Source organism: Mus pahari, chromosome 18, assembly GCF_900095145.1.
Source record: "Mus pahari chromosome 18, PAHARI_EIJ_v1.1, whole genome shotgun sequence".
In the NCBI taxonomy this organism is placed as follows: Eukaryota; Metazoa; Chordata; class Mammalia; order Rodentia; family Muridae; genus Mus; species Mus pahari.
In genome coordinates this window covers 38545373-38571931 of record NC_034607.1, presented here as the reverse complement: position 1 = coordinate 38571931, position 26559 = coordinate 38545373, and the positions used below count along the sequence as shown (strand labels likewise).

The 26559-nt window shown below is 44.8% G+C and overlaps 1 protein-coding gene across 1 annotated transcript in view; it reads left to right on the top strand.

The window, feature by feature from the left end:
- The window catches only part of Alk (ALK receptor tyrosine kinase), a 723531-nt gene that overhangs the window by 370959 nt on the left and 326013 nt on the right, over window positions 1-26559 (top strand). Inside the window, exon 4 of the mRNA XM_021217650.2 lies at window positions 13376-13577. Coding sequence (XP_021073309.1) covers window positions 13376-13577 — 202 coding nt within the window. The remainder of the gene's footprint in view (window positions 1-13375; window positions 13578-26559) is intronic.

Sequence of the window (26559 nt, the reverse complement as noted above, 5' to 3'; positions counted from 1 at the left end):
CGCAACTACCTAGAACCAGCGCCTATAGATCTGACTCCTCCTTCTGGTCTATGCGCGCATGCTCACAACTTAAAAAGAAAAAAAATCTTTTTTAAATGTCTACCAGAAATAATCAATGAAATGCACAGGGAATGTAATGAAGTCGGCTACCTACCTCATTGCTAACAAATAGCAATGAAAATTCTTCTACTCTTGACATCTAGGAACTTAACACAAATTGAACAATCTGATTCCAGGTCTGAGAATATAGTTGAAAAGAGAAAACTCTGCTTTTCTTGCCAAAACTGGAGAGCCACTCTGTCCCCAGCTCCACCCCTCCTGGGCATCCAGCAGCAGACGCCCTTATCACTCCTTCCTCCTGCCTTCTCGTTAAATTAAATCAATTGTTTCCTTTTCATCCGGTCCCTCTTTCTCCCTCTCGTCAGATCAAGTCTTCCTTGAGGATTTCAGAAATGAGCTCTCGGGGAGAAAGAGGGTTCTCAGCACTTTAGCTTCTGTTTCCTCCTATTTATTTGCTTTGTTTTTATTATCTTTTCTTGCTGACTTCCCAGGACACGTATTCAGTATGCAGAAGTTATTGGCTTTTCCCCTTCATCCTAAGTAAAAAAATCTGTGGATTAAAACAGAAGCAGCCATCTGCCTCTGTTAAACAATAGTTTAGTCTTTTTAACAGGGTCAGAGATCTGAAGGGAGATATATAAAAACACACTCATATATACTGATACACATCTATAGACATGTAGGGAAATATGTACATTTATCTGTCTTTTTATCTGTCCACATACATCAAAATACTTATATCATTATACACACAATCATAAATATATCTTATCATTTCCAGAGAAACTTTGCCTCAATTAACTTGGGCCTTAGAAATTGTTTTGTATTTTTTTTAGTTTATTGAAATTTATTAACTGTGTAAGTGTGCCAATACTTCTGGGCTGCAACTTGACTCCTTGTGTTATGAATAATAATATCAGCAAGAAAACTCAACAGTCGTTACCTTCCTACCCTCCCCCCTTAAATGAGTGCGCTTGGTTTTTTCCTGTTTGATTTCAGAAGCTAATATTATTTCGCTTCAAAGTACTTCTATCCCAAGTGAAGGCTGAGGATAGGAATCCATTTAAGCCCTAGAGGAGGAAGGACACAGAGGTCATTCCAAATATTTCCCATGGAAACTGAGTGTTCCAGTCCAAGTGCACTGGAGCAGGGTCCTCACGCTGCCCAGCTGCTTTCTGCAGCACCTAGCTGTGGCCAGACACTGCTGAGCAGCCTTCCTAGGTAAGGATATGAGTGGACTAAATGATTTCTAGAAACCTCTAGATCCCTGTTATTTTTGTTGTTAAAGTTGGGATTTTTTCTTGCGGCTGTCTTCTTTTAGGTTTGTTAGAGNATTACTTTCTTGGTTTTTCTAGGATGGAGTTTCCGTCCTTGTGTTGATGCTTTCCCTTTATTATCCTTTGAAGGGCTGGATTCATGGATAGATACTGTGTAAATTTGGTTTTGTCATGGAATACTTTGGTTTCTCCATCTATGGTAATTGAGAGTTTTGCTGGATATAGTAGCCTGGGCTGGCATTTGTGTTCTCTTAGGGTCTGTATCACATCTGTCCAGGATCTTCTGGCTTTCATAGTCTCTGGTGAGAAGTCTGGTGTAATTCTAATAGGCCTGCCTTTATATGTTACTTGGCCCTTTTCCCTTGCTGCTTTTAATATTCTATCTTTATGTAGTACATTTGTTGTTCTGATTATCATGTGTCGGGAGGAATTGCAAAGCTTCTGTAAGGCAAAAGACACTGTCAACAAGACAAAAAGGCCACTAACAGATTGGGAAAGGATTTTTACCAATCCTAAATCTGATAGAGGACTAATATCCAATATATACAAAGAGCTCAAGAATCTGGACTCCAGAAATTCAAATAACCCCATTAAGAAATGGGGTATGGAGCTAAACAAAGAATTCTCAACTGAGGAATACCGAATGGCTGAGAAACACCTGAAAAAAATGTTCAACATCCTTAGTCATCAGGGAAATGCAAATCAAAACAACCCTGAGATTCCATCTCACACCAGTCAGAATGGCTAAGATTAAAAATTCAAGTTTTCAGCAGATGCTGGCGAGGTTGTGGAGAAAGAGGAACACTCCTCCATTGCTGGTGGGATNGCAAGCTTGTACAACCACTCTGGAAATCAGTCTGGCGGTTACTCAGAAAATTGGGCATAGTACTACTGGAGGACCCAGCAATACCTCTTCTGGGCATATACCCAGAAGATCTTCCAACTGGTAATAAGGACACATGCTCCACTATGTTCATAGCAGCCGTATTTATAATAGCCAGAAGCTGGAAAGAACCCAGATGTCCCTCAATAGAGGAATGGATACAGAAACTGTGGTACATTTACAAAATGGAGTACTACTCAGCTATTAAAAACAATGAATTTATGAAGTTCTTGGGCAAATGGATGTATCTGGAGGATATCATCCTTAGTGAGGTAACCCAATCACAAAAGAAGTCACTAGATATGCACTCACTGATAAGCGGATATTAGCCCAGAAACTTAGAATACCCAAGATACATTTTGCAAAACACAGGAAAACCAAGAAGGATGACCATCGTGTGGATACTTCATTCCTCCTTAGAATAAGGAACAAAATACCCATGAAAGGATATAGGTACAGAGACAAAATTTAGAGCTAAGATGAAAGGATGGACTATCCAGAGACTACCCCATCCGGGAATCCATCCCATCATCAGCCACCAATCCCAGATACTAAGGCACATGCCAGCAAGATTCTGCTGAAGGGACCCTGATATTGCAGCCTCTTGTGAGGCTATGCCAGTGCCTGGCAAACACAGAAGTGGATGCTCACAGTCAGCTATTGGATGGAACACAGGGCCCCCAATGGAGGCGCTAGAGAAGGTACCTAAGGAGCTGTAGGGGGCTACAACCCTGTAGGTACAACAACAATATGAACTAACCAGTACCCCCTGAGCTTGTGTCTCTAGCTGCATATGTAGCAGAAGATGGCCTAATCAGTCATCATTGGGAAGAGATGCCCCTTGGTCTTGTAAACTTTATATGACCCAGCACAGGGCAAGGCCAGGGCCAAGTAGTGGGAGTGGGTGGGTAGCGGAGCAGGGGCAGGGGTGGGGTATAGGGAACTTTCGGGATAGCATTTGAAATGTAAATAAAGAAAATAATAATAAATTTAAAAAATGGAAAAAAAAGAAACCTCTAGATCTTTGCTACTTTGTGTGTTTGCCGTGCCCCTCCTGGGAAGACATACCAGTGAGGGTGACCTTACCCACTCTCCTAAATTTCAAAATTGTCCTCTGTATCTTAGCACATGATTCAGGGCTACAAAGACTAGGAGCATTTGGATTTGGAAAATAAACAATACGGGAATTCTTCCAGGGACATTATTACTTTGGCCAATTCATGGAGCCACATGAACAGACTCCCCCAAGTCTGTCTAGCCAGTATAGGGCTACCCTAAGCTTCAAAAATGATTTCGAAATCAGTCCCCACCTGCCTTTGTAACCTCAGGGAAAGACAAATGAGAGGTTAAGATTAGTCACTGGGCCTGAGCCTCAGAGCTGTGAGAGTGCAGAGGAGGAAGATGGTGGGATGCACAGGCATCAAAGCACAGGGCGTGGCTGAAAACATCCTCATCGACTCTTATCATGGACAGCCTGATTCTGAGTATTGTGGCATTGTTTGTTAGCATCTGAAAACCTTGTTCTGAATTACAGATGCACCACTACTGTGCGTCGGTCCTTGGACAAATCTTGAACTTCTGTACTTTAGAGATTTTCCCCAATACAACAAGCAATTAACCTATTGACCACCATATTTAGTTTAAAGGACATTCTCAAAGTCAGATATGGGATCAAATTAAGAGTCTCCTCAAATAGGGACCAGTACAAAGAAGGCCTTCCACAGGCATGCTTCTGCCATGTGGCACTTGGGTCCATTATAGGATGGTCTGGAACTCAGACAAATGTGGAAGGCATAAGAGATGCGATATTAAAATATAGACAATGGAGGAGTAGAGAGAAATGTAGACATGGATGCCGTTAGGTTATTCACCTCTGGCTTGCCTTCTTGTATGTTGTGATTGTTTCTTCTTACTCTGCAAATGATTTTGGAAAGAAACTAGACTCAAGAAGAGTTTCCATAGCGCCCCTCATGCTGCGTGCCACACAATGCCAAATGAATTAATTCTACAGTGTAAGGAGTTTGGGCAGTGCTCCATTTTTTATTCCACTACTGAAGAGTCATAACATTTACTGACACCTTGGAGTTCTGAAAAGTCCTTTAGCAGAGGGGCTTGTTACTTTTGTTGGATCCTAGAATCCTGTGACTCGTTGGCTTACAGAGCTTTCTCACAATGCCTACTAAGACCCCATAGGACAGCCAGGTGGTAGTGGTTCAGGTCTTCAGTCCCAGCGCTTGGTAGGCAGGACAAGGTGGATCTCTGAGTGTTCGAGGACAGACTTGTCTGCAGAACAAGTTTCACGATAGCCAGGAATACACTGTCTCAAAAAGCCAAAAACAAAAACATAACAAAACAAAAAAACAAAACAAAAACCAAAAATACCTAATTCCCATATAACAGCACTGGCATCATGATCATTGGATGAATTATTGCTTACAACAATGAATTAATATCTTGTTGTGCTATGGACAATTAGTCAGTGATCCAAGATGGTGTTTGATTGATTATGATAGAAATCCATCTACCCATGCGTTTGTTTAATTCATGTTTTCACTCAAAGTCTATGATTAAGAGGCTTCTTGTCAGCAAGGTAGATTGAGCATACGTTTCTTCCTTTCCTGAGGTCTTCCTAACAGTATATCTTAAGAATTCAATAGAGGAACAAATCCTGAATCATAATCATAACAGGAGAGGAGACACAATAGCTCCTCATGCACAAATAGAAACTGTGGACGGAGGAATAGCAGGGCCCAGAGTACAAGGGAGGCACCCCATACACCTGCTGAGACCAGGAGGAGGAAGGGGGTATGCCTGGAAGAAGAGCAAGGGTGAGAAGGATGATTGAGAAGGTCTGTGTGTCCACTCCGTGTGTCCACTCCGTGCATCCACTCCTTGTCAATCATGGTTTGCAGGGGAAGGGGTCATAGGTCGTAGGTTGCTTACCTACTTATGGAGTTAGTAGAAAATGGAGTTCTCTCGAAAGAGTCCAAGTGGACTGAGACTGTGGACACCCAGAAGGGCATGTCCTTCATGGTGGCACTGGGGAGAGAGACACCTGCAAAATGGCCTGCCCCTGTACGCAGGGAACTTGTGACACGAAGAACAAGACCCACCTATGAGCGTGACTTCCTAGTCTTGGTCTGAGTATGAGGAGGTGATCAAGGCCCACCCATAGAGCCGTAGCACAGCCGTTTGGAAAGGAGGCACTCACACAGGAAAGGAAGACACGTCACAATGAAGACACAATGAACTTGAAAGCTTTCTCTTCAGAAGGACCCAAGACTAAGACGACAGAGTTGTTAAAAACTCAGAGGAACAGCAAAGCATTTGCCTGAAATGAAGGGGACTCACCTGTGTGGCTTTCTTTCTAGAAAGCCCAGCTCATGCCACCAGTGAGTTCTTATAAAGGTGTGCATGTAGATAGAGGCATTGACCTGAAAGCTCGGAGCTTTAGGTTAAGAACATACAAAGACGTTACAAAGAAAATAAGCATCCGTCTTCTCTTCAGTCTCACGGGCTTGAGAAAATTCCAAAACCAGGCCTTCTGATCTCAGAGGCACATTTTCTAATATAGGAACCAGAGCCAAAAAAAAAAAAAAAAAAAAAAAAAAACCTGCCAGTCAACCAAGTCTGAACTTGAAATAAAATAAAAAAAAAAGTCAAATACTCAAACATCCTCAAAGAAGCCTTTTCCTACAGAAGTTCCTTGAAGATAGGGAAGGGTATGTAAATATAATACACATACGTAGATTTTTTTAAAAAATTAATTTATTTTTTTTTCAAAAGACAGTGTGACTAGCAAAATCTGGGTGAGAAGACATTTCAGAACTATTGCTGTACCCGGGGCTTGGGATGCAGAATTCACGGAGGGAATCAAAATCTTCAGGGAGAAAAGCAGGGTTGTGGGTGATGTGTGGAAGGAGAGGCAGATAGAGAACAAATTAAAGGGGGAAAAAAATCAGTTAAGGTCCTGGGGCCCTGGAACTTCACAAAGAAGTCATGATTCCATTTGTGACATAATTTTGACTCTCTCTCTCTCTCTCTCTCTGTGTGTGTGTGTGTGTGTGTGTGTGTGTGTGTAAGAGACAGAGAGTCAGAGATAGAGAGGGAGGGAGAAAGAGAAATCAGTTGATACCACTGATGCTTAAAGTTTCCTTGCCATATGCCGTCTTCTAAACCTATAGCGAAGATCAGAAATATTACTCCCATTCACTGCAGTAAATAAATACATAATAAATAAATTAATGTGCATCAGTATAAAAGTCCCATTTATTGATTTTTGATGTTTGGCATCAACCTGTAAACAGAACAAAAAAGCATTAATCCCTCTTACACAACCTTGACAAGGTGAAGAAGAAATATAGCTGACGTGGGGTGGCAGTGGGATGAGTCAGGAAGACAGGAGCAAGGTGACTAATAACCCAGCTGGCCGCAACTGTCTGAAGCTTGCAGAACAAGCGAAAAGAATCTCTTGTAAAGTTCAAACAGTAAGCAATTGCAAACAAATAGAAGATGTTTTAAAAGTCAAGACAAGGGCTGGGAATGTGGCTCAACGGTAGGATTCTCTTTGAACATGGTCAAAACACTAGGCTTGATTCCCAACATGGCCAAGACCTAAAGTTAAATAAAAATCAAGAAGAGTTTTAAAAAACTGATAGTGGCTTATTGCTATCCTTCTAGAGTAATGTATCTTCCAACCTTATCACAGAAGTTTCTATTTGTGGTGAATGGTGACTAACACAGAGACTGGCCACTGGGCTTACAGAATAAGAGACTGAATGTTCAGCTCTAAAGGAGACATGGGCAATACATCCACTCCTCTCAAGGCTCAGGGAAGAAAAGGTGGGAAGACCGTAAGAGTCAGAGGCTGGGAGTCACTATGAGGAAACAGTGTGTCCTCTGGACACAGCAGGGAAGCTGCCCATCTGAGCTCAGTGGTCATGACAGCACACACAAACCCTCTGCAAACTCAAGCCAGGCTGAATTCCATCATGGAGTCAGGAGGTAGACGCAGAGTCCTACCCTTGCCTAAGGACATGTTAGCAACTGTCAGCTTCTGGGAGAGAAAGACACGTTTTCTTTAAGAGTTTTGGGGGCCTGGTAAATGGACCACGCCCCAGTGGAAGGCCACAACATTGAAGAATATTTGTGAAGCCCAAATTGCACTTGATACAAAAGAGAAACAAAACAAAACAAAACAAAACAAAACAAAAATAAACCAAACCAAACAAACAAACAAAAACCAGAGGGAAAGAAGACACAGGACATGAATGGAGTGATTGAGGAAGGGACAATGAATGTGAGGGTAGTTGAGAGGAAATGAATACAATCAAAACAGACCATGAAACTCAAAGAACTAATAAAAATAAAAGATAAAACAATTAAAACAGGTGTTATCATCTTTCTTATAAGATCATTAACGTGAAAAGAAACTACAGATGTACCCACAAATAACACTATGATCATATTTTGAACAATGTGGGCAGCCACTTAAATAATTAGAAATCCTCTCAAGTACGCCTTCCAGGGCGTGGGACTTGGTTGGAGAAGCAGAATCTGGAGACCGTTTCCTACAAATCATTATTATAAACTCCCCTTCCGTGTTTTGTTCTTGTATATATTGCTTTGATATCCTAAGAACACTGATTGAGCACCTATTTCGGTACTGTGTTAAGTACCAGAGGTAAGGCCAGTCTCGGGGTAGAAGCATGAGACACAGGATGCTAGGCCAGGAGCCCTTCTGAGGAATGAGTAAGGCAGGACAAGATTCACAGTTTACTCCGTTCACAGTGTATTTGACCAATTGATTGAAACTGTCGCTATAGAACCCCCAGAGAGATGAATTAGGGGAAGAAGTGTTTAGGACTTGGGGGCTTAGGGACTTGACTTGGCTCCTTCAGGTTACTAATATTCTGGTCAGGCAGATAGAATTACTCAGTTGCAAGCTGAAAGGCTCCTTAGAGACAGGACTCAACCTTTTATTGTATAAACAAAGAAATCCTAGCCCTGGTGGAAATAGGATTGAAGCTCAGCCCCTCCGACTGATTCTAGTCCAGGGCTAGATCAAAAATCCTCTGGGGCTGAAGAGATGGCTCGGTGTCTCAGAGCTCTGTCGGCTCTTAGGTTCAGGACCCAGGTTCAGGTCTCGGTGAACCTGGTGACTCATAACTACCGGAAACTCCTGATGCCCTCTCTGGCCTCTGTGAGCAGTAGGCACACGCTGGTGCCAAGAGATAACATACAGAGAAGACACCCATTCACATAACATAAACAATATTTCAATTAACAAACAAACAACAGGACTTCCAAAATTAGACACCATGATCCAATCAGGGCACCGGCATTTTTTCCACAGCATGTCTGCTGTGGGTCAGGGAACGTCCTGGTCACTTGCTCTTGCCATTTGATCTCATCTTCAAGGCAGCCATATTTAAGGTAGACTCTACCCATATTGAACATGGGCAAACTAAAGACTTAGAGACTTTAAATCATTTTTCAAAGGCCTATAACGAGACAGAAGGAGAGCCTGAATCGGCATCAGTCTGTTTGACCTCTAACATCGTGACCTTTAAACCTTTTGGTTCATAACCTTAGGTTTCTGGCTCATGCTTTATGTGCTGATGGTTGAGAGGAGAACAATTCCTCCCTATACTAGTGATGAGGAAAAATAATGATAACCATTCGTACCACCCACACTAAAGGAAGCATGAGGCAGCCACTGTGAGGCTAGGCCCTTTCATCATCTCTGGATCTCTGAGCCTCCCCTCCCCCAGGGTGAAAGGCTGTGTGTGACCAGGCTGTCCTTCTTAATTAGAAGGGATCTCAGGAGTCTCCTCTTAGGTCCAAGCTATTCTGAGCCAAATAAATGAGAGAGAGAGAGAGAGAGAGAGAGAGAGAGAGAGAGAGAGAGAGAGAGAGATTGAGATCTTCGCTGACTTTAAAAGATTTATACAGACAACATCCCAAGGAGCTTATGAAATGTATTTTCCCTTTTGGGAGGAGGAAACTGCCGATGAGAAGATAGCGCACAGCTAGAGTTTCATTGAGATTGAAAATAGTTTAAGCTGGATCTCTGATTGATGTCCAGTTGCAAAAAAAAAAAAAAATAGAATTCATATAAACATCATCTCTCATATTGGAACCAGAAAAAAAGTATCCATCCCCCAGTGAGCTTTGAGCGGCCCCAGTATTGAGGTTCTGTGTTACTAACTATGGGGACAGTCTTCCTATGCACCCCCACACCCAGAAAGAGAGCAGCGATGAAGAGAGCCCCCAGATCTAACACTCTGGCAGCTTCTGCCGGATTCTTCAGGCTCTTTTATGTCCACATGCATGCCATCTTCCAGGAAAGGGGGACGCACTGCCTCATTTCACCCACAGTCTTCCCTTTGCAGCTCAACTGTCTACCAACTCAGACCACCACAGAGCCATTGCTTCTTTATTTAGAAGTTAACCCATGAGACATTGCGCAATCGTCATTCTAACTGCAGACAATATCCCCAAGAATCCCGATGGAGATGTTGATACAATTGAAACTTTCTCTGGGAGCCTGTATTAAAGTTAGGGCTTTACTGCTGTGAACAGACACCATGACCAAGACAAGTCTTATAAAAACAACATTTAATTTGGGACTGGCTTACAGGTTCAGAGGTTCAGTCCATGATCATCAAGGTGGGAGCATGGCAGTATCCAGGCAGGCATAGTGCAAGCAGAGCTGAGAGTTCTACATCTTCATTCAAAGGCTGCTAGTGGAAGACTGATTTCCAGGCAACTAGGGTGAGGGTCTTAAGCATATACCCACTGTGGCACACCTACTCCAACCAGGTCACACCTATTCCAACAAGGCCACACTTCCAAATGGTGCTACTCCCTGGTTCAAGAATATGCAGACCATCACAGAGCCCCACCCAGTGTGGACAAAGGCGCTGGAACCCAACACAGGAAACCTCAGGCCTCCCAGATACCAGCACCCAACCTGAACCTTTCCTCACTGTAGCAACACATTACATGTCCTGAATTTAGTCACACCCTTGTACTAAAGCAGACTAGTGGAGGAGGATACTGGTTGGTACTGGCTTCCTGAATCAGATGGGACTTTTGGAAGTACGGCTTTGACTGCGCGACTCTCCTGTGCAAACTATATGGCTCTCCATTAGCCGAAAAAGAGCAGTAAAAATCTTCACCCAGGAATAAACACTGCATCCCAGCAGCCCCTTTCCCTGGCCACCTTTTTCCCTCTGTCTTCTCTCCATGTTTCCCAAACCCCAGCCAAATATTTTTCTGCAAGTATGTTTTTACTTACATATACTGGCTCTACCAGACATGTTTCTCCCCCCTTTAAGACAGAAGGTCAAGGGGCTGGAGAGATAGCTCAGCAGTTGAGAGCACTGGCTGCTCTCACAAAGGGCCAGAGTTCAGTTCTGACCACCTACTGGGGCAGCTCACAACTATTTCTACCTCCACCTCCCAGGGCCCTGGCACCTTGGATGTGATGGGCACTGCACTCACTTTCACAAACATATGCATGTGCTCCCCCCTCCCCCATTCTCCTCCACTCTCCCTCCCACTCTTTTTCCTCTCCCCCCCTCACACATACAATTTAAAAATAAAATAGATTTAAAAAAAAAAAAAGATAAAAGGTCAAGATCTTTTCTTAACTTTTAAAAACGACGGATACATTTTGTGTGTGTGGTGTTTTGCCTGCATGTATATATGTGTATCAAGTGCATGCCTGATACCATCTGAGGTCCAAAGAGGGTGGTGCCAGATCCCCTGGAAGTAGAATTACCAAGGACTGTGAGCAGTCATATGGGTGCTGGAAACAGAACCTGTGTCCTCTGTAAAAAAAAAAAAACAAACAAACAAAAACAAAAAAACAAAAACAAAAAAACCAGCAAATATTCTTAACTGCTGAGCCATCTTGCTGGCCCCTAAGGTCAAGATTTTTTTCTTCATGGCTCTTCCTACTCGAACCTCCAGCTCTCTCTCTGCTTCCCCAAAGTGTCTTCCTCATTGTAGTGTCTGTGCGACACGTTGGGTAACTCAGTTGCTGCCCTGTTCCTGCCAGTGTGCCCAAGGAAGAACCAGTGTTTAGATGTTTACTCAAAATAATCAGCCAGTTAGAGGGATCTGGAGGCAGGGCAGAGGGAATAAGGATCCTGCCCCATGCCCACTAGCTCCTCTGCCCCCTAAGGGCTCTTCTGGGTACCTGACCTACACAACACAGACAAAGCTCTCCTGACCACATTTTAGGAGAGGGACCCCTTTAATGCTAAGGACGGTGTGAGGGAGAGCGCTGCTTAGGATTCTAGACACCTGGCAGCTGGTCCTGACTGTTAACACCTTTGGAGGCATCACATCAGTGACCCATCTGCATTGACAATCTACTTCTCTTGAGAAGCAAAGGGTTGTACCATGTGGTGTGGCCAATTCTGAGTCTGGGGTCCCAATCTCTTTTCTTTTGCGCTATGCCCATGATAAGAACGTTCTCCTCCACTGTTAACTGAGGTTTAGCTTGAGATTATGTAGTGGGAGTTATAGAGTACTTCCCCCAATGCTTGTAGGCCATGCTGAAATGGTTCAACAGATACAGCATGCGGATTCTAGCACTGATGCCAGGTCCTTGATCTGGCTCAGAGGCGACCTCACACTCACTTCATCCTAATTTTAACCTTAAATTACTTTTATCTACTTTTAACTTGCTAAAAGTTTCCCATAGAGCAACACTGTCAGCCTCAGAACCGGCTAGTTCCTGGTAAGGATTCTGCTCTTTCTCCTTCACCGTTCTTTACCACAGACCACCAGTTCATTCACTCAGTTGGTAAATTGAATTGTGCAGAAGAAAACCTTGGAAAGTACCAGGAACGATTTACGAAGGTTGCACTCTCATTATCTTGTTCCCACAAGGGAAATCAGGGTTGTGGGACCATTGCTGCAGCAAAAGGAGCAGCATCTACATTGCAGCATCGTTGTAGCACACATTGTAGCATCAATGCAGAAGTGCTACAAGCAAAATTAATGCCTTGCGGAGGGTGCCTGGAACAATAAAACCCTGCGATGATTTTTATGCGGACAGTAATCCCCAGGAATGGCTGCTTCTTGGAGGTCATCTGGCCTGTGTGACTAGAATCCAGCTTGTATCCGAAGAAAACTCTGCCACAAGTATGGAGCCAGTAGGGTATTTCTAAGGTTTTCTTTGTGAAAACAAGTTGCCCATTGACATGACTCCATTCAAAATGGAGCTAAGGAGAGTGCTGAGTTCAGCAAAACCTTCCCACCCTGTTCTGTAAAGAGAAAACTAAGAAAGCTATTGTTTTGCCTAAAATCACTTAGCTAGCAAGCAAGGGGAAAGTCCTCTGAAATAGATGCTTTAATTCCTGTTTCATAGATTATAAAAAAAAAAAAAAAAAAAAAAAAAACAAGCAAACAAACAAAACTACCCCATGGCTGAAGGACATAGAGAGAGTTGAGTAGGGGACACTCAATGTTATGTCATAGTGTTCTATTTCTGTGAAAAGCCACCATGACCAAGGCAACTCTTATAAAGAAAAACATTTCATTGGAGCTTACTTATAGTTTCAACGGTTTAGTCTACTCTCATCATGGCAGGGAACATGGCAGCACTGGAACAGATGTGGTGCCAGGAAAGTAGATGGGAGTTCTATATTCAGATCCACAGGCAGCAGGAAGGGAGGGAGAGGGTAGAGGAGAGAGGGTAGAGGAGAGAGGGTAGAGTGGGGAGAGGGGGAGAGGGGAGACAGTCACTGGGCCTGGCTTGGGCTTTTGAAAACCTCATAGCTAACCTCCAGCGACCTTCCACCAACAAGACCAGTCCTACCATTCCTTTCAAATAATTCCCCTCCCTGTGTGACCAAACATTCAAATTTATGAACCTCTGGGGGCCATTCTCATTCAAACTACTACAGGTTAGAACTTTGTCCCCAGGCCATGTCCCTGGTCACCATCTAGGACATGGACTGACTACCTTCAAAGAAACCTTAGGGGGGGAAGAATGGTGCTGGGTGTGTGCCTATGAAGCAGGAGACACCGTGCATCTCCAAGTCGGATACTGTTGGTCTTTATGACTTCCACAGAACCACTGCTTGCCCTTCTGCTTGGATCTATCTTCAGATTCAGTTTCCTTTTCTCGTTCCAGGCTCCTTCCTCCTCCTGAACACCTCTGCCGATTCCAAGCACACCATTCTGAGCCCGTGGATGAGGAGCAGTAGTGATCACTGCACGCTGGCTGTCTCTGTGCACAGACATCTCCAGCCTTCTGGGAGATACGTTGCCCAGCTCCTACCCCACAACGAAGCTGGAAGAGAGATTCTTCTGGCGCCCACCCCAGGGAAGCATGGGTAAGTCTTTCCTAAGGTCCAAATTGATTTTTAGAAGGTGATTTGGCTTCGGAATACACATTTCCAGACTCTGACATCTACTTAAGACTCACAATTGTCCTTTAATGGGTAGGTCCAGATTGAACCATTACTGCTAATATCCCCTAGGTAGTGCCTCAGGCCTTGATCTGTGGGTTCCCCCAGATTGCCCTGGCTAGTGGTTCTTCCAAAGACCGGAGGACCAGCTGTCAGACTGGGCACTTAATGTGTGGATGTTAAAGATATTCATGCCCCAAGGTCCAGATGGAGCCAAGGAGCAAACAGCTAAAGAGAATGTTAAACAGTTGCCATGAAATCAATTTCATATACCAGAAAATAGGTTTTATCAGCAGAATGTGGGCAAGGAAGGGAAAAGACAAAATAGTGCAACCACCCAAGCAGTTCCTATGAGACCATGAGGCCTGAAAGTGGATTAGTCAGGGGCACGTCCTACTGTTAACCCGTCAGAGATTAGAAGAGAGCTTTGTTCTAGAACTTTCCAGATGTGCACAGCTTTGCAATCACCCTTCTGGGAAATGTAACTAGCTCTCTCAGTGATCCATTGGACTTCTCTACAGAATGGCATGGAAAAGCAACTTGATCTAGGTAGCCTTCTCTCTGCCTCTTTGTCTTCATTCCTTTTATAAATTTTATAGGTTATATATCAATGTATAGCAATGTATATCAAGGGCTCAGCTCTGAGTGGCCACATATTTGATGACTTTTCAGTCAACAATGGCAATGGTCCTTCTTTGCAATGGCTAGGAGAGAAAGATTATGACTTTGGAATGATGTTCAGATTGTTTGCCTCTCAAGAAAACAGCTTTTGAGGAGAGTCCCTTGTGGCTGATGCCTGTCACACACCCTCTGTCCCTATGATATGCATACATGGAATTTTGACTATTCATTTTCCAATGAGGCTATAAGGTTTCTTCAGTGCTTTCTCATCCCTTGCTAAGCATCCATTTGTATTCAGTTGTATCTAGAAGGACCACACACCAAGGCAACCCCAAGAGGAGTGAAATCTTTTATTTTTATTTCTTTGCTTTATTTATTCTTTAACTGGACATGACAAGAATGTTGCAAACCTGAACTCATAGGAGTTCAGTGATCACATGCACATGATCATGCCAGTTAAACCTCTGGCATGGGTGGGAGAGGGCTCCTGAGCCCCACCCCCTGGGTGAGGAGTTACTGGCAGTTGATGGTTATTAGGGAAAGAAGAATCACTTTTCTTTGGGGGATATGTCCACTTGGGGGTCCCCATGTTATAGTAGATGGCCCCATCACACCTGTGTGCATATAGGCAGTACCCTTTGGACTGGGAGAGAGAGAAAGAGAGGGGGAGAGAGAGACACAGTGGGAAGGATGCATCTATAGGAGTCTGTGTGGACTTGGGGGAGGGGATGCAGGGTAGATATGATCATGACACATGGTATTCACTTAGTAATGGATCTAATACCTGTAAGGATACTAATCCTATAGCTAGCCTCACATCCATCTTTTTGCTTCTGAAGTGCCTCTTTGGGTCCCTTGCTCTATTCTAGCCACTTAAGGAGTGTCCGGTGCCTTGGCTGCCCATTGCTTTGGACAAACTGTTCTCAGGCACTGGGACTTTTTTTTTTCATCCTGATGTTCTTTTCCAGTGGAAAGCCCCAAGGGTAAGGCTTCCCATCCATTGGCACAGCAGAACGGGTGGCTCAGAACATGCCGGCCTCGTGAGCTGATTGATTGGACTTACCATTTCCAACATTCCCTCCTCAGGGAGTCTGGCAGACAGCAGAGAGTGCAGGTTGGAGCTGCTGGGCTCACAAACAATGAACCCCAAGGGTCCTGCTGGTGGAGGCAGAGAATCACTGATGTCATAGATGACTGGAGCTAGCAATCACACTGCGAGAGAAGCCTACAGTACTCATGAGTGTAAGGGGACACGGATACCTCCTACATGGCAGTGCCAGTGTTCTAGTGGCTCCTCTGTGGCGGCTACCAAAAGTCATATTTGCCTCAGTATCTTCCCGTGTTCATCACGGCCAAGTGAATTCCTGTTTTACACACGAGCACATGTACAACGATAAAGGCAATAGAAAGTGGCATTCTCTGATCCAGATACCATGCCCATCCCCTAGTTTGTGGTCTCTCCAGGAAAGTTAAAGCCCACTGAAAAGTGAGACCTGTTCAAGTGGAGAGTAGGGGTGAGGAGGGCTGAAAAAGAGAACCAAGGTGACAGAACCTTGCCAAAGACATGTGATTTCCATCCTCTCAAGACAGACAAACCCGGGACCATGTGAGGCAAATATCTTCAGGGACAGCCTTCCCTTCGCTGATGATGAGACCAGGGAAAACACCACCCCACTGTGTAGATGGACCATGAATTTCCTTAAGGCTGCTGTAGCCCTCAAGTTCAAGATCTGCCCCACTGTCTGATGTGACCTCTTTCTGACCACCAGAGCGCTTGAGCTACCCTCTGCAGGATGTGATCTGAGACAGGAGAGGGGATTAAGAACTACGCTGAGACAGATGTAGTGATGTGGACCCCCATATCTAGACAGACCTTGTCCTAGGCTCAAGAATCTCGCATAGAGAGATATTCTCTCCATCCCTGACAGAGCCATTGTAGACTTCAGTGATGTACAGGAATGATTCCAACTTTAAATTAAAGACGCCTTAGGCCAGCTTCTTACTTCTAGCTAGATCAATATGATGGGGGTGTGAGGTGTCAGCACAAGGGACAATCAATAGCCCATTCTACTGCATCGAAGAGGTTTGCTCTCCTGGGCATCTTGGCAAACTACTTGACACAAGACCCTTGTCCAGCACATCTGAGAGCTCTGTGTACGTGTACGTGAGATCAGAGTCTCTCAGCATCACATCACCGACATTTGGACTAGAATGAATTCTCTTTGTTGGGTGGGGCTGTCTTGTGCATTTTCTACCAGTAGGCCTGGCCTCTACTAAACTAGATGTCATCGGGACATTAGCAACCCTCCCCGATGTGCCAATCAAAAACATCCCCAGACATTTTTCTAAGTGTTCTCTCTCAGTAAAAAAAAAAAAAAAAAATCCATGTTGAGAACCCGTCATTTCTAAGGAGCATTGCAGAGCTGAGAGAAACAATGGGATTGGTCTGGTTTCAAACTTTTCAACTTCAAAACGTGGTAACTAAGGCCGGGGAATGAGTAAACCTACTTCATATTATAGCACAAGACTTGCTTTCTCAAGTTCAGTGTTTGGGGTCCTGCAGTCATGACAGTGTGTCAGTCACTGTGGTGGGTCGTGGGTTACGGATGACATATTAAGCTTAGTTCGCATCACAGAATAATAACAGAGCTGTGATTAATTTAGTCACCGCTGTAGCCCTGACATGTGTTTTCTTACTTAGTACTCATAAAAACACAATGAAATGCGTGATTGCTGTCATCTCCCATACTGCAAATGAAGGCATTCGGTGAAGCCAATTAACCTGTCTGAAGTCAGAGGCTGAGCAGTTTGGAGGTGTTCTGAACCCAGCAGAACACTGCTGTATAAGCTTAATCAGGTCACAGTAGTTCAGCGGGAAAATCATCGTTTGGGTGCTGTGCTGAGTGAGATGTCCTGAATTTAAAATCCTACCTTGCTATTCGCTGATCAGCTTTGAGAAGAGCAGAGAGCTCTGGGTATTTGGAAGTTAGATCAGGGTTACAAAGAATATACAAGATTAACCCCACTGAGGACAGTGTTCTAGCTTCAGGCAAATCCCGTATCTTCTTAAGCCTTCACTTCCTCATCTGAACACTGGGAATGATGCTACTGACCCTGTCCACATGCTGCTGTGAGTCCTTTTCAAGGAGAGGACATTCTGCATACTGGGTATAATGCAAGTATAGAGGGCTATGTTTTATATCCTATTATGGTTTGTTCTAATACAGATTAAGCTAGTCTCAGCTGACGGGGTCCTGCCAGGAGAAACCAGTGGCTCATTTCAGTGAAAGGTCACTCCGTTAGTAGCATAACACTCAGAGCAGCAAGGACGATATGTGACAACTTGGTGAGACTGACTGTGATGATCATACGTGGGGCTGGCTCCTTCTCATCAGAGGAGATGGTAGTTTGGCAATCGGTCATTGGGAAGCGAGATTCAATGTTTGCAGCCACAATGGAGGGAATACCAAGAACCAAGTGAGCTGGGGAGAGCTGGACTCAGAGGAGCAGAATGACAAGTTACACTCCCCCAAGTCCCCAGGAGCCCTTGAGTCCTGCTTCCACAGTGGCAGCTCAGGGAACAGCAGCCTGCCTAGAAGCACTAGGGGGGAGGGGCAGAGGGAAGGGCAGTGGGGGCTCACAGCTGCTGCTCACTTCCTAGTAGCCTGGAAAGCAGTAGAGCACATCGGTGCATGAGCACCAGAGTCTGTCGAGACTGCCTCGCTTTGGAAGGGGTCTCCTGGGTGAAGAGAGATGAGGGCCCAGTCTGCTTACCACCCAGCCAAAATAACTAACTACAGAAGCAAGAAAAGAGACAACCAGGGCTGTCCAAACAGCCTAGGTCTGGCTGCATCGATAAAGCTAGAAATAAGCATTCACTAAGCATTTCCCCGTGATTGGAAAGACTATGATAGCCCCTATTTGATGCGGTGAATTGTGAAATGGCATAAGAAAAATGGCTCAGGTTATGCCCAACTGTAAGAGATACGTAATGATGCCAGCTCCCTTCCCACATAAGCGTTTGTTTTCCAACAGTGGGATGCGTGCCTTTCCTGTGGGAAGTGACATGGCAGAGCCAAAGAACACATGGCCATGGCTTTCAGGGAACATCCAGCCCATTAATGAAGACAAGTCAAATAGCAACAATATTTTAGAGATGGCAAGATGCTTAGATTCTGCTTCTGCCTGGTGAGCTGCCTACTGTACCATGCTGCCCTGGTGATGTGCTTTAACAAGATAGATCCCACGGCAATCAGTTGTGCATAGCGCGTGGCCTCCTGGCTTCTGGAACACAGGCTTAAGGATTTGTGGTGTAGGAGGCTGCAGGAGAGAGTTTCCTGGGCTCTGTCTTGGAAAACCCTCTCAAGTCTTCCTGCTTCTCTAAGCCCACAGATTTCTCCTGCAGCCATGACTATCTGGGGATTTTATTATGTGTGACCAGAACTCCACAGCATGTGAAGGGAACAAATGGTCCCCCAGGGCATAAGAGTTGCCAATCACTTGAATTGCTAATACGTGGAAGACATAAATCTAAGAGATGTGTTGACACTGAGATTTGAGTCCAGCGAATCTGGCAGGGGCATCTCAGGGCCAACGTGCCTGTCAAAGGAAATGGGAGAGTACTGAGATAGCCCTCTATGCAAAACCCTCACTTTTCTGAATGGAGGACTCACCACCATACATGTATGCAAGATCATGTTCTTTCCTGTCATCTCCTGACTGAGTAGCTGTGATAGGAAATACCCAAATCTACTTCCCTCAAGTGAAAAATCTGTAGATATCTTCCCAAGTGAAGATGGACCCAGGTCTAAGCTGGAGGCCACTCTTAGGCAAGTCGGTTCTGACCCAAGATCTCAGCTTGAAACAGGAGTAGTGATGCAACCAGGGAGATGCACCAGACTGATGTAACACAAGGTGGCTTGCACAAGTTTGATATCTCACTTCCCCCGGAGAACATCACAGGCATCCTCTGCTACCATCCTGTACCAGCAACCCCTTCTCGGGATGCTGCCTGGCTGTTGGGCAACAATCAGTTGTTTTCTCTGTCTCTCTACCATTGGTCCCACCTGGCTACCACAGGGGCGATTCTCACATCCTTCCTGCAAGGACTGTCCATCCCCAGCACACGACATACAGAACCTTGGCTCTTCTTGGGCGTTGATTAAACCAGCACGGTCTCTTGGGGCTGAGTAAGACATGATCCCAGGGAAGCACTCTTTGCTTCAGAAGAGAGTTGGTTACTTTTCCCAAGTTGTGCAGGGGTTTAACTTCAGGCTTCTCAGGGCGCTGTGCCAAGTGTGGCCAACACAGAGCCATCAGCGCTCTTAGCAGTCAACATCCTGCCTAAGTTCTCCTCTGATCCTGACTGCATGATAAACGGGATCAGGAATTTAAAAAAAAAAAAAAAAAAAGTGATCATTTATTGCAATTGATGCCCTCAAGTGGCAGTGTCACAATGATTTAATTTCAGGCCCAGCTTTTTCTTACTTTCAAAGTCATTCACGGTGTCAGCTTCCCTCTCTTTCCCCTTGGTCTGAATAACACACTAATAAATATACAATAAGGGCTTTAATGTCTGGGTGATTTACACTAAAAAGAGAGAGCCATTCAAAGGCTTTAAAGATAATTTTTAAAAGCCTTAAAACTCACGCCCTGGCTTGTCAGAGGCATATTTCCTAGATATTCTACCTTAGTAACAATAATGAGATCAGAGTTCTCTGGCGCAGATGCTCATGGGACACAGAGCCTAAGTATTCTTGGGACTTGCTGTCCACCTACTATAGAGAGCTTGAGCGAATCTCCGTTTCTTAATAAGATGACAATAATTACTTTATCCCATGGTTCATTGTGAAGCTCAAACAAGACAATGTGTAGAACCTATGCTAAACTCTCCTCCCACCTCTGCAGCTGTCTGTCCTTCTAACGGGTCCAGGGTTGCTCTTTCTCCAGGCTCTCCATGGTTAAGGGACCTAAACATGATCAGATCTAAGATATGAATTGATTTTCCTCATCCTTAGCGTGACTAAATGGGTGATTTGTGGTGAAGCCAACAGTCCAACTCACTGTGCCTGGGTTTGCCATCTAATCATTCCTGGTAATAATATTGAGGCAATTTGTAAATTTGCTGAGATTCTCTGTAGTAGCTGGTCTGTCCTCTAACACTGTAGATCTAAAACTTTGATGGCAGGAACCAGAGCCATGCCTTTTCAAAAACCGAGTCCTATCCTCAGTGACTCATCTGATGTATTCATCTTTGAATGGGGCACGAGCATGTGTATTTTTAGAAAGCTCATTGGGGACTCCACTCTACATCAAAAATTAAGAATCATGGCTATCATCTCAGCTTAATTGCCTGATCACATAAGCTGCTAGATTTACATAACCACTTGACTAAGCAATACGGAGGGAAGAAAAAGCTGGGAAGTGCGTGGTGGGCTAATGTGAAGTGGAGAGCTGTTGTTCTGCTACTCGCAGGTAGACAGACCAAGGATAACTCTCTCCAACTGAAGCCTAAGCTTGACTGTGTCTTCCTCAAGCTAGAACAGCTGGAATGCACTTGAGTCATGTCTGGGACTTGTCTTCACCACACTCACAAATACTTCCAGAAGGATTTTTCAAAGGCGCAGGGCACTATGAAACTGAGAATACAGCAGAGGTTAGGAAGAATCTGTACCTGTTAGAGTCAGAGAAAATCCCTTTCAGTGATTTATCCAGCCATCTATATAACCATCATGTCATCATGTTGAGTGTATCTAGACCAAACATCTGTCCATCTTCCATGTGCACATGTGTGTGTGTGTATGTGTGTGTGTTATTTCTCCATCTCTCCATATATCCATCTAGATACTTATTCATTGGTATATACATCCTTTTCATATATCAGAATATCATGTGTTGACCCTCATCTATGTCCCAGCTGCACAGCCCTGTTCTTTTCTTCGGAGGCAGATACATACCGGATTCATCCAGATTCTCCGTAATGGTTACAGTGAGAATCTTCTGCACTGTGCCTGTTGAGTTCACCAGGCGCATCGGCATCCAGCAACCCACTTCATCTTCACTATGATTTTCCACCGGGCACATTATTCTTATTCTATGGATGAGTAAGCTGAACCTAGAGAGGCTCTGTGATTTGTCTGTAGTCAGGGACAGCACAGGGGAATACAGTTTACTGGGTTCATTTTCTTTTGTCTTGCCACCTCCCTAGAGGCTTTGCAGTTAAGTCCTGGCCTCATGCCTAGCTTTGAGGAAAGAGAGAGCTGTTCTCATCCATTAGGAAAAGCTCTTCTCACAGCAACTCATCTAAGTCTGACCACAGCCTTGGGAGTGGAGACCTTGGCTTGTAGCTCTTTTACTCCCCCAAGTACCTGGCATAGTAGGCAGCACATAGTAGGCATTCAGTGATAGCCGTGTAGGTCAATTTAAAGATAGCTCCACAAGGCAGATAGCTGTTTTTAAACCTGTGCTTCGGACCTAACGTTAATGGTAAGGCTCAGCTGGAGGTCACAGAAGAATGTTCAGTCAATGGGAAGATGACAAGTCATGTCTCCCCGCCCTCCACCTACACTTTAGGACAGATATGTATTCCTCCCTGGGACTCAGGAGGCAGCTGTCAAAGTGTTCCTCAACTGTGAAGGTTGCCACTAAGTACAAAGGACAAATTCCTTTCCCTGCAGATAGAACTTTTACTCACAATCGCTTTCATTGGCAGGCGTCAAAATATGTATAATAAATGGGAAGACCATTCGCTTCTGCCAGCTTTGACCTTCGTGGTTTGACAGCTGAAGGCTTGCAGTAGGGTCTCGGAGCTTGCTGCCTTTGTTTGTTTCCACTCTGACCCGGATATTTGATGGATTGAACACCAGAAGGATGAGAGGGTTGTGAATACCTGTAACCCCGGGGCTTGTCAGAAAGGCATCTTGGCAAATCCCATAATGATAAATAGACATTGTATACAAAGAGAAGTCAAAATGGATTGACAGAATCGCGTCTCACCTCAGAAGTATTTATTGAAGCTCAGCGTTTCCCAGTGGGGATAAAGATATTAGAATAAATCAAGGCATTTAGGTGATAGCCCATTGGGGGCGAGAGATTCTCTCATTCATTCGTATATTCTGACAACAAAGGTTTATGAATTTTCCTCAGCCACTGGCATCGAGATACTGGCCGCTCTTGCAGTTTCGAGGGTCTCCCAGTGCGGTTTGGAGTTGGACAGCAGTGGATGGTAGAATGCTGTGGAGAGAGAGCTTTGCTGATTGCTTCCCATAAGTGCTGTGGGAGTGCTGGTGCTCACCAAGGCAGGATACCCAAGGAGCTTGCTCTAAGAGGGGAAGGGACTGGTTAGGGGCTAAAGAGAGGAAGGTATCTAGCACACAGAGTAAGGCTATGCAAGGGCCACAGGCAACCTGAGGGGTTAATGACAAGCTGGGGCTGTGACATCCTTTGCGTTTGTCATTTAGAAACCTTCCATCCACTCCCTACTCAGTCACTCTGAGCTCTTGCTCCTTCATGGGGTTGTGCAGCAACAAACCCATTGACTGCCCAGTAAGGCTACTTTAAGGAGCAAAGTATATTGGCTGGACCCGTATCACCTAGCCTGTGCTTGGAGCAAATGCCCTGGGGCCGAAGCCGAAAGGAAAAGGACCACTCTTCGGTTCAGTGCTATTCTCACAGTATCTCGGCTGCTGTCTCCATTTCCAGTGAGGATGCAAGTGCCTATGGATGATGCACAGATACAAGAATGTTTCCCCACCAAGCAAATGGATCTCAGAACAGAGACCGACCGTCTTTGTTGTCTTCCTTAAGGTTGACTCAGATTCCCATTGTCCCTCCCTTCCCCCTTTGGCAGGAATAGAGAAAATGAGTTATTTTTCATAGCTTGATTTACCACCAGAGGATCATATGCATTCTCCAGTACCCAGTGCATTATCTTCTCTCTGAAAAGGTCTTTTAGTGTTTCCCAAATGCCACTGAATACCAGCGGCACCATGCAGCCTTGAATTCCTCACACCCAGTCACTAACCTACCCACAGTGTTCTCTCCTGATGACTTCTAAATTCTCAGACATAAAGGATCTGGCAAGGACAAGTTACAGTCTGGAGAGAACCAACACCCGTAGACTGAGGAACAACCCTCTTCTATCCTGCACTCTCCTTAATTTGCATAGTGAAAACCATTGGAGGAGGAGGAGACCATGGAGGAGGAAGTTGTAGAACTGCTTGATACTCACTCTCCATTCTCCAGCATCTTATAGCTCTAAGCATCTTACAGTAAGGATGCTGAGAGATCTTCCCAGCATCACACTGTTATGAAGACTGCATTGAACCCACACCATCCAATGCAACGCTTTATGCTCCGACCCTATCTGCCCCTCCCTCCCAACACCACCCGATAACTAACAATAAACTGTTCGCATATTCCCTACGGTATAAATGCAACCCTTCCTCTTCAAATTGAAGGGCAAAAAATCCAAGAATGGTCTCACACAAGAAACTGGTTTGGAGAGCCAGGAAATGGAGGAACGGAAACTGTCAAGTGTGTTGCCTGTACTGATGGAGCCAGGTCCCTGCTCCCTTGTCTTCCAAAGCTCCTGCTGGGGTAGAAGCCAAGCCCTGTGGTGAGGACACAGAACTGCATGATGGAATCACGGTTGGTTTGTTTGTTTGTTTGTTTGTTTGTTTGTTTTAATTTGAAACAAACTGTCTGGACAACTGTTAGGGATGGCTCCAGGGTTTGGAAAAAGCACTGCAGCCTACACAGTAGCCTGGCTGGACTTCCCATTCAATCCTAGCCTCCAAGCAAACTTCGGTTTTATATTGCCTGGCCTGCTCCTGGGTGTTCCTTTCCCCTTCTGTTTTTGTTTCCATCACTGTGTATGCATGCCTCACTAAACTCCAGGCTTTGGCAGAAATGTGTTCTCTTATGGTTCAGAGCCTTAGTTAAAAGCTGTAGCCACCCTGGGATTTCAAATTTAAAAAGGCTTCACAAAGTCTGCAAACAGATTTGGTGCCGTGTTTACTCCTGAGAGAATTTTACATCACTAAGCTCAGTGAATGAGCATCCCTACAGCTTTCAAATTACCGATCTGATCTCCTCCCTTTGCCAGTGTGTAAGGTGCTGTTGTGGTGGTTGTTGTTTTTATTGTCGTTGCTTGATTGATTGGTTCGGTTTAGTAGGAGACAGGAGGATGCTTAGGGAAGGTCACAACTTTCTGAGGTTAGGTTGGGTTCCAGACACGAGAGAGTCACTACAATCCACTGACTTCCTGAGAATTAGAGGCTATGGAAGAGTTGGGTCCTCCCGTGCCACAGCTCAGATGCACAACATATAATGCGTCCAGGGCAGGGAAAGTGGTACGCATTCTCCTCCCTCCGTGTCCCCACTTTTGTGTGTGGCAGACACACATATGTATGTGTGCATGTAACTGAAGGCTAGAGGTCAACCTCAAGAATTTTTCCTCAGGAGCCATCTGCCTTCTTTTGTTCATTCTTAAGATAGTCTTCTCACATTATGGCCTGTGGCCTACCGATTAGGCTGAGACTCAAGCTGTCTCTCCCTCCACTGTGCTGGGATTTCGGGCACAGACTGCCATGCTCAGCTATTTAGGAATACGGGTATCCAGGTCAGGTCATCATGCTGGTGTGTTAAACTCTTTGCCTGAAAGGTACCCAAGGAAGAAGTCACAGCAGACTTGACTTCTCGCCTGCTGTTAATTCTAAAGAGCGATAATTGAAGTCCTGGAGAGTAGCCTGAGAGACTCCTCCTGCAGGAAGTCTCTAAATGGACCATGTGGAGGCTGTGGTGGCAGAGCAGGTGAACCGTGCAGTCTGTTCACCTACTCCCAAGTACTCAGTGGACACCTGCCCAACACAGGCTCGTATCTGAGCTGCTCTTTAGCACAGCACCCAAAGCCTTGGTCAGGCTGCCCAGCTCCCCAACCTGGCTCAGCCCGTGTCTTTGGACTCTGTTCTTTCAGATCAAAACACTCTGAAGTTGCTGCCCACGTAAGGCACATAAAAAGCATCAGCCCTTCTTGATCCTTGAGAGCAATGCTTCTCCTTCAAGTAGACACATCTTAGCCCCTCTCCCACAAAGCTTCTTTAGAGACCACAGACCCATGCGTGGCATGTAAGGCTGATTGTGTTTTCCTTATGTGAGCATTTCGTGGCTATTCTATGTCTCTTTTAGTGTTCACACAGCACTGGGCCTCATTTATTCTTATCAATTAGGCTCCTTCAGAAAAGGATGGTCATTATTTCTCTTTATCCTTCTCGCACAGTGCTCAACACAGTGTGTGTTCAGAAAAGGCTTATTAAATCAACAAATTCCTCAGTTAATTGGACCAGAAACACTTTGGGAATAGAAACATGGTTTTAAGGAAAATAAAATGTACCAAAATTTTGTCTCTAGTCTTCATTCTCAAAAAAAAAAAAAAAAAAAAAAGCTCAATTCCTTTGGTCTCAGAGCAAGATACGGTTTTCGCCGATGTGGATACAGCAGATACAGATAGATACAGCAGATGCGGATACAGCAGACACGGATGAAGTGACTGCCCTCAGGCATCACCTCTGCCCCGAGCCCTGGCCATCTCATGCTGCAGACCAGCGCTGGCCTGTGGAGGCTGTGGAGATGGATCCTTAGCATCCCTGGGATGCTCTCTGGTGGCTTAGTCTATGTTTGCTGTCATCCTCTGCTTCTCTGGGTTATTTCCTGTATCCTTTCTACTCTACTGTTCAGGAACGGCCTATCTCCTTGATGGTCCCCCTCCCCCTCCCTCATCTCCTCTCCTGTTCCCTACTTCACTAGTCTTTACATAACCACTTAACCACACCAACTCCTGTTGAGTGTTTTGGGGTTGTTTTTTGTTTTTTGTTTTTTCAGACAAGCTAAGCTGAATTCCAATTACATTCTCTCCAGCTGTTCCTTAAATATTCCCTTCATTATTTTGTTTTTCTCTCCCAGGACTAAAATTCCTCCCAACTGCATAAAATTATAATCAGTATTCTATTAAATGCTTACCTATAGACCTCAGAGTGACTGCCCCATGTTGAGTTTCTGGTCTTCCTTATGCTGGCTTAGCCTCCCCAGGGACTCTCCCCATGCCTACCTAGTCATCCTCTTCAGAAATCTAGATTGTTTCCATGTCAAAAAGAAAGAAAGGAACAGGAGGGAAAGGAAAGGGAGAGAAAGGAGAGGGAAAGGAAAGGGAAGGGAAGGGGAGGGAAGGGAAGGGAAAGGAAAGGGGAGGGGAAGAGAGAGAATATTTGTATATTTGCAGACTACTGGA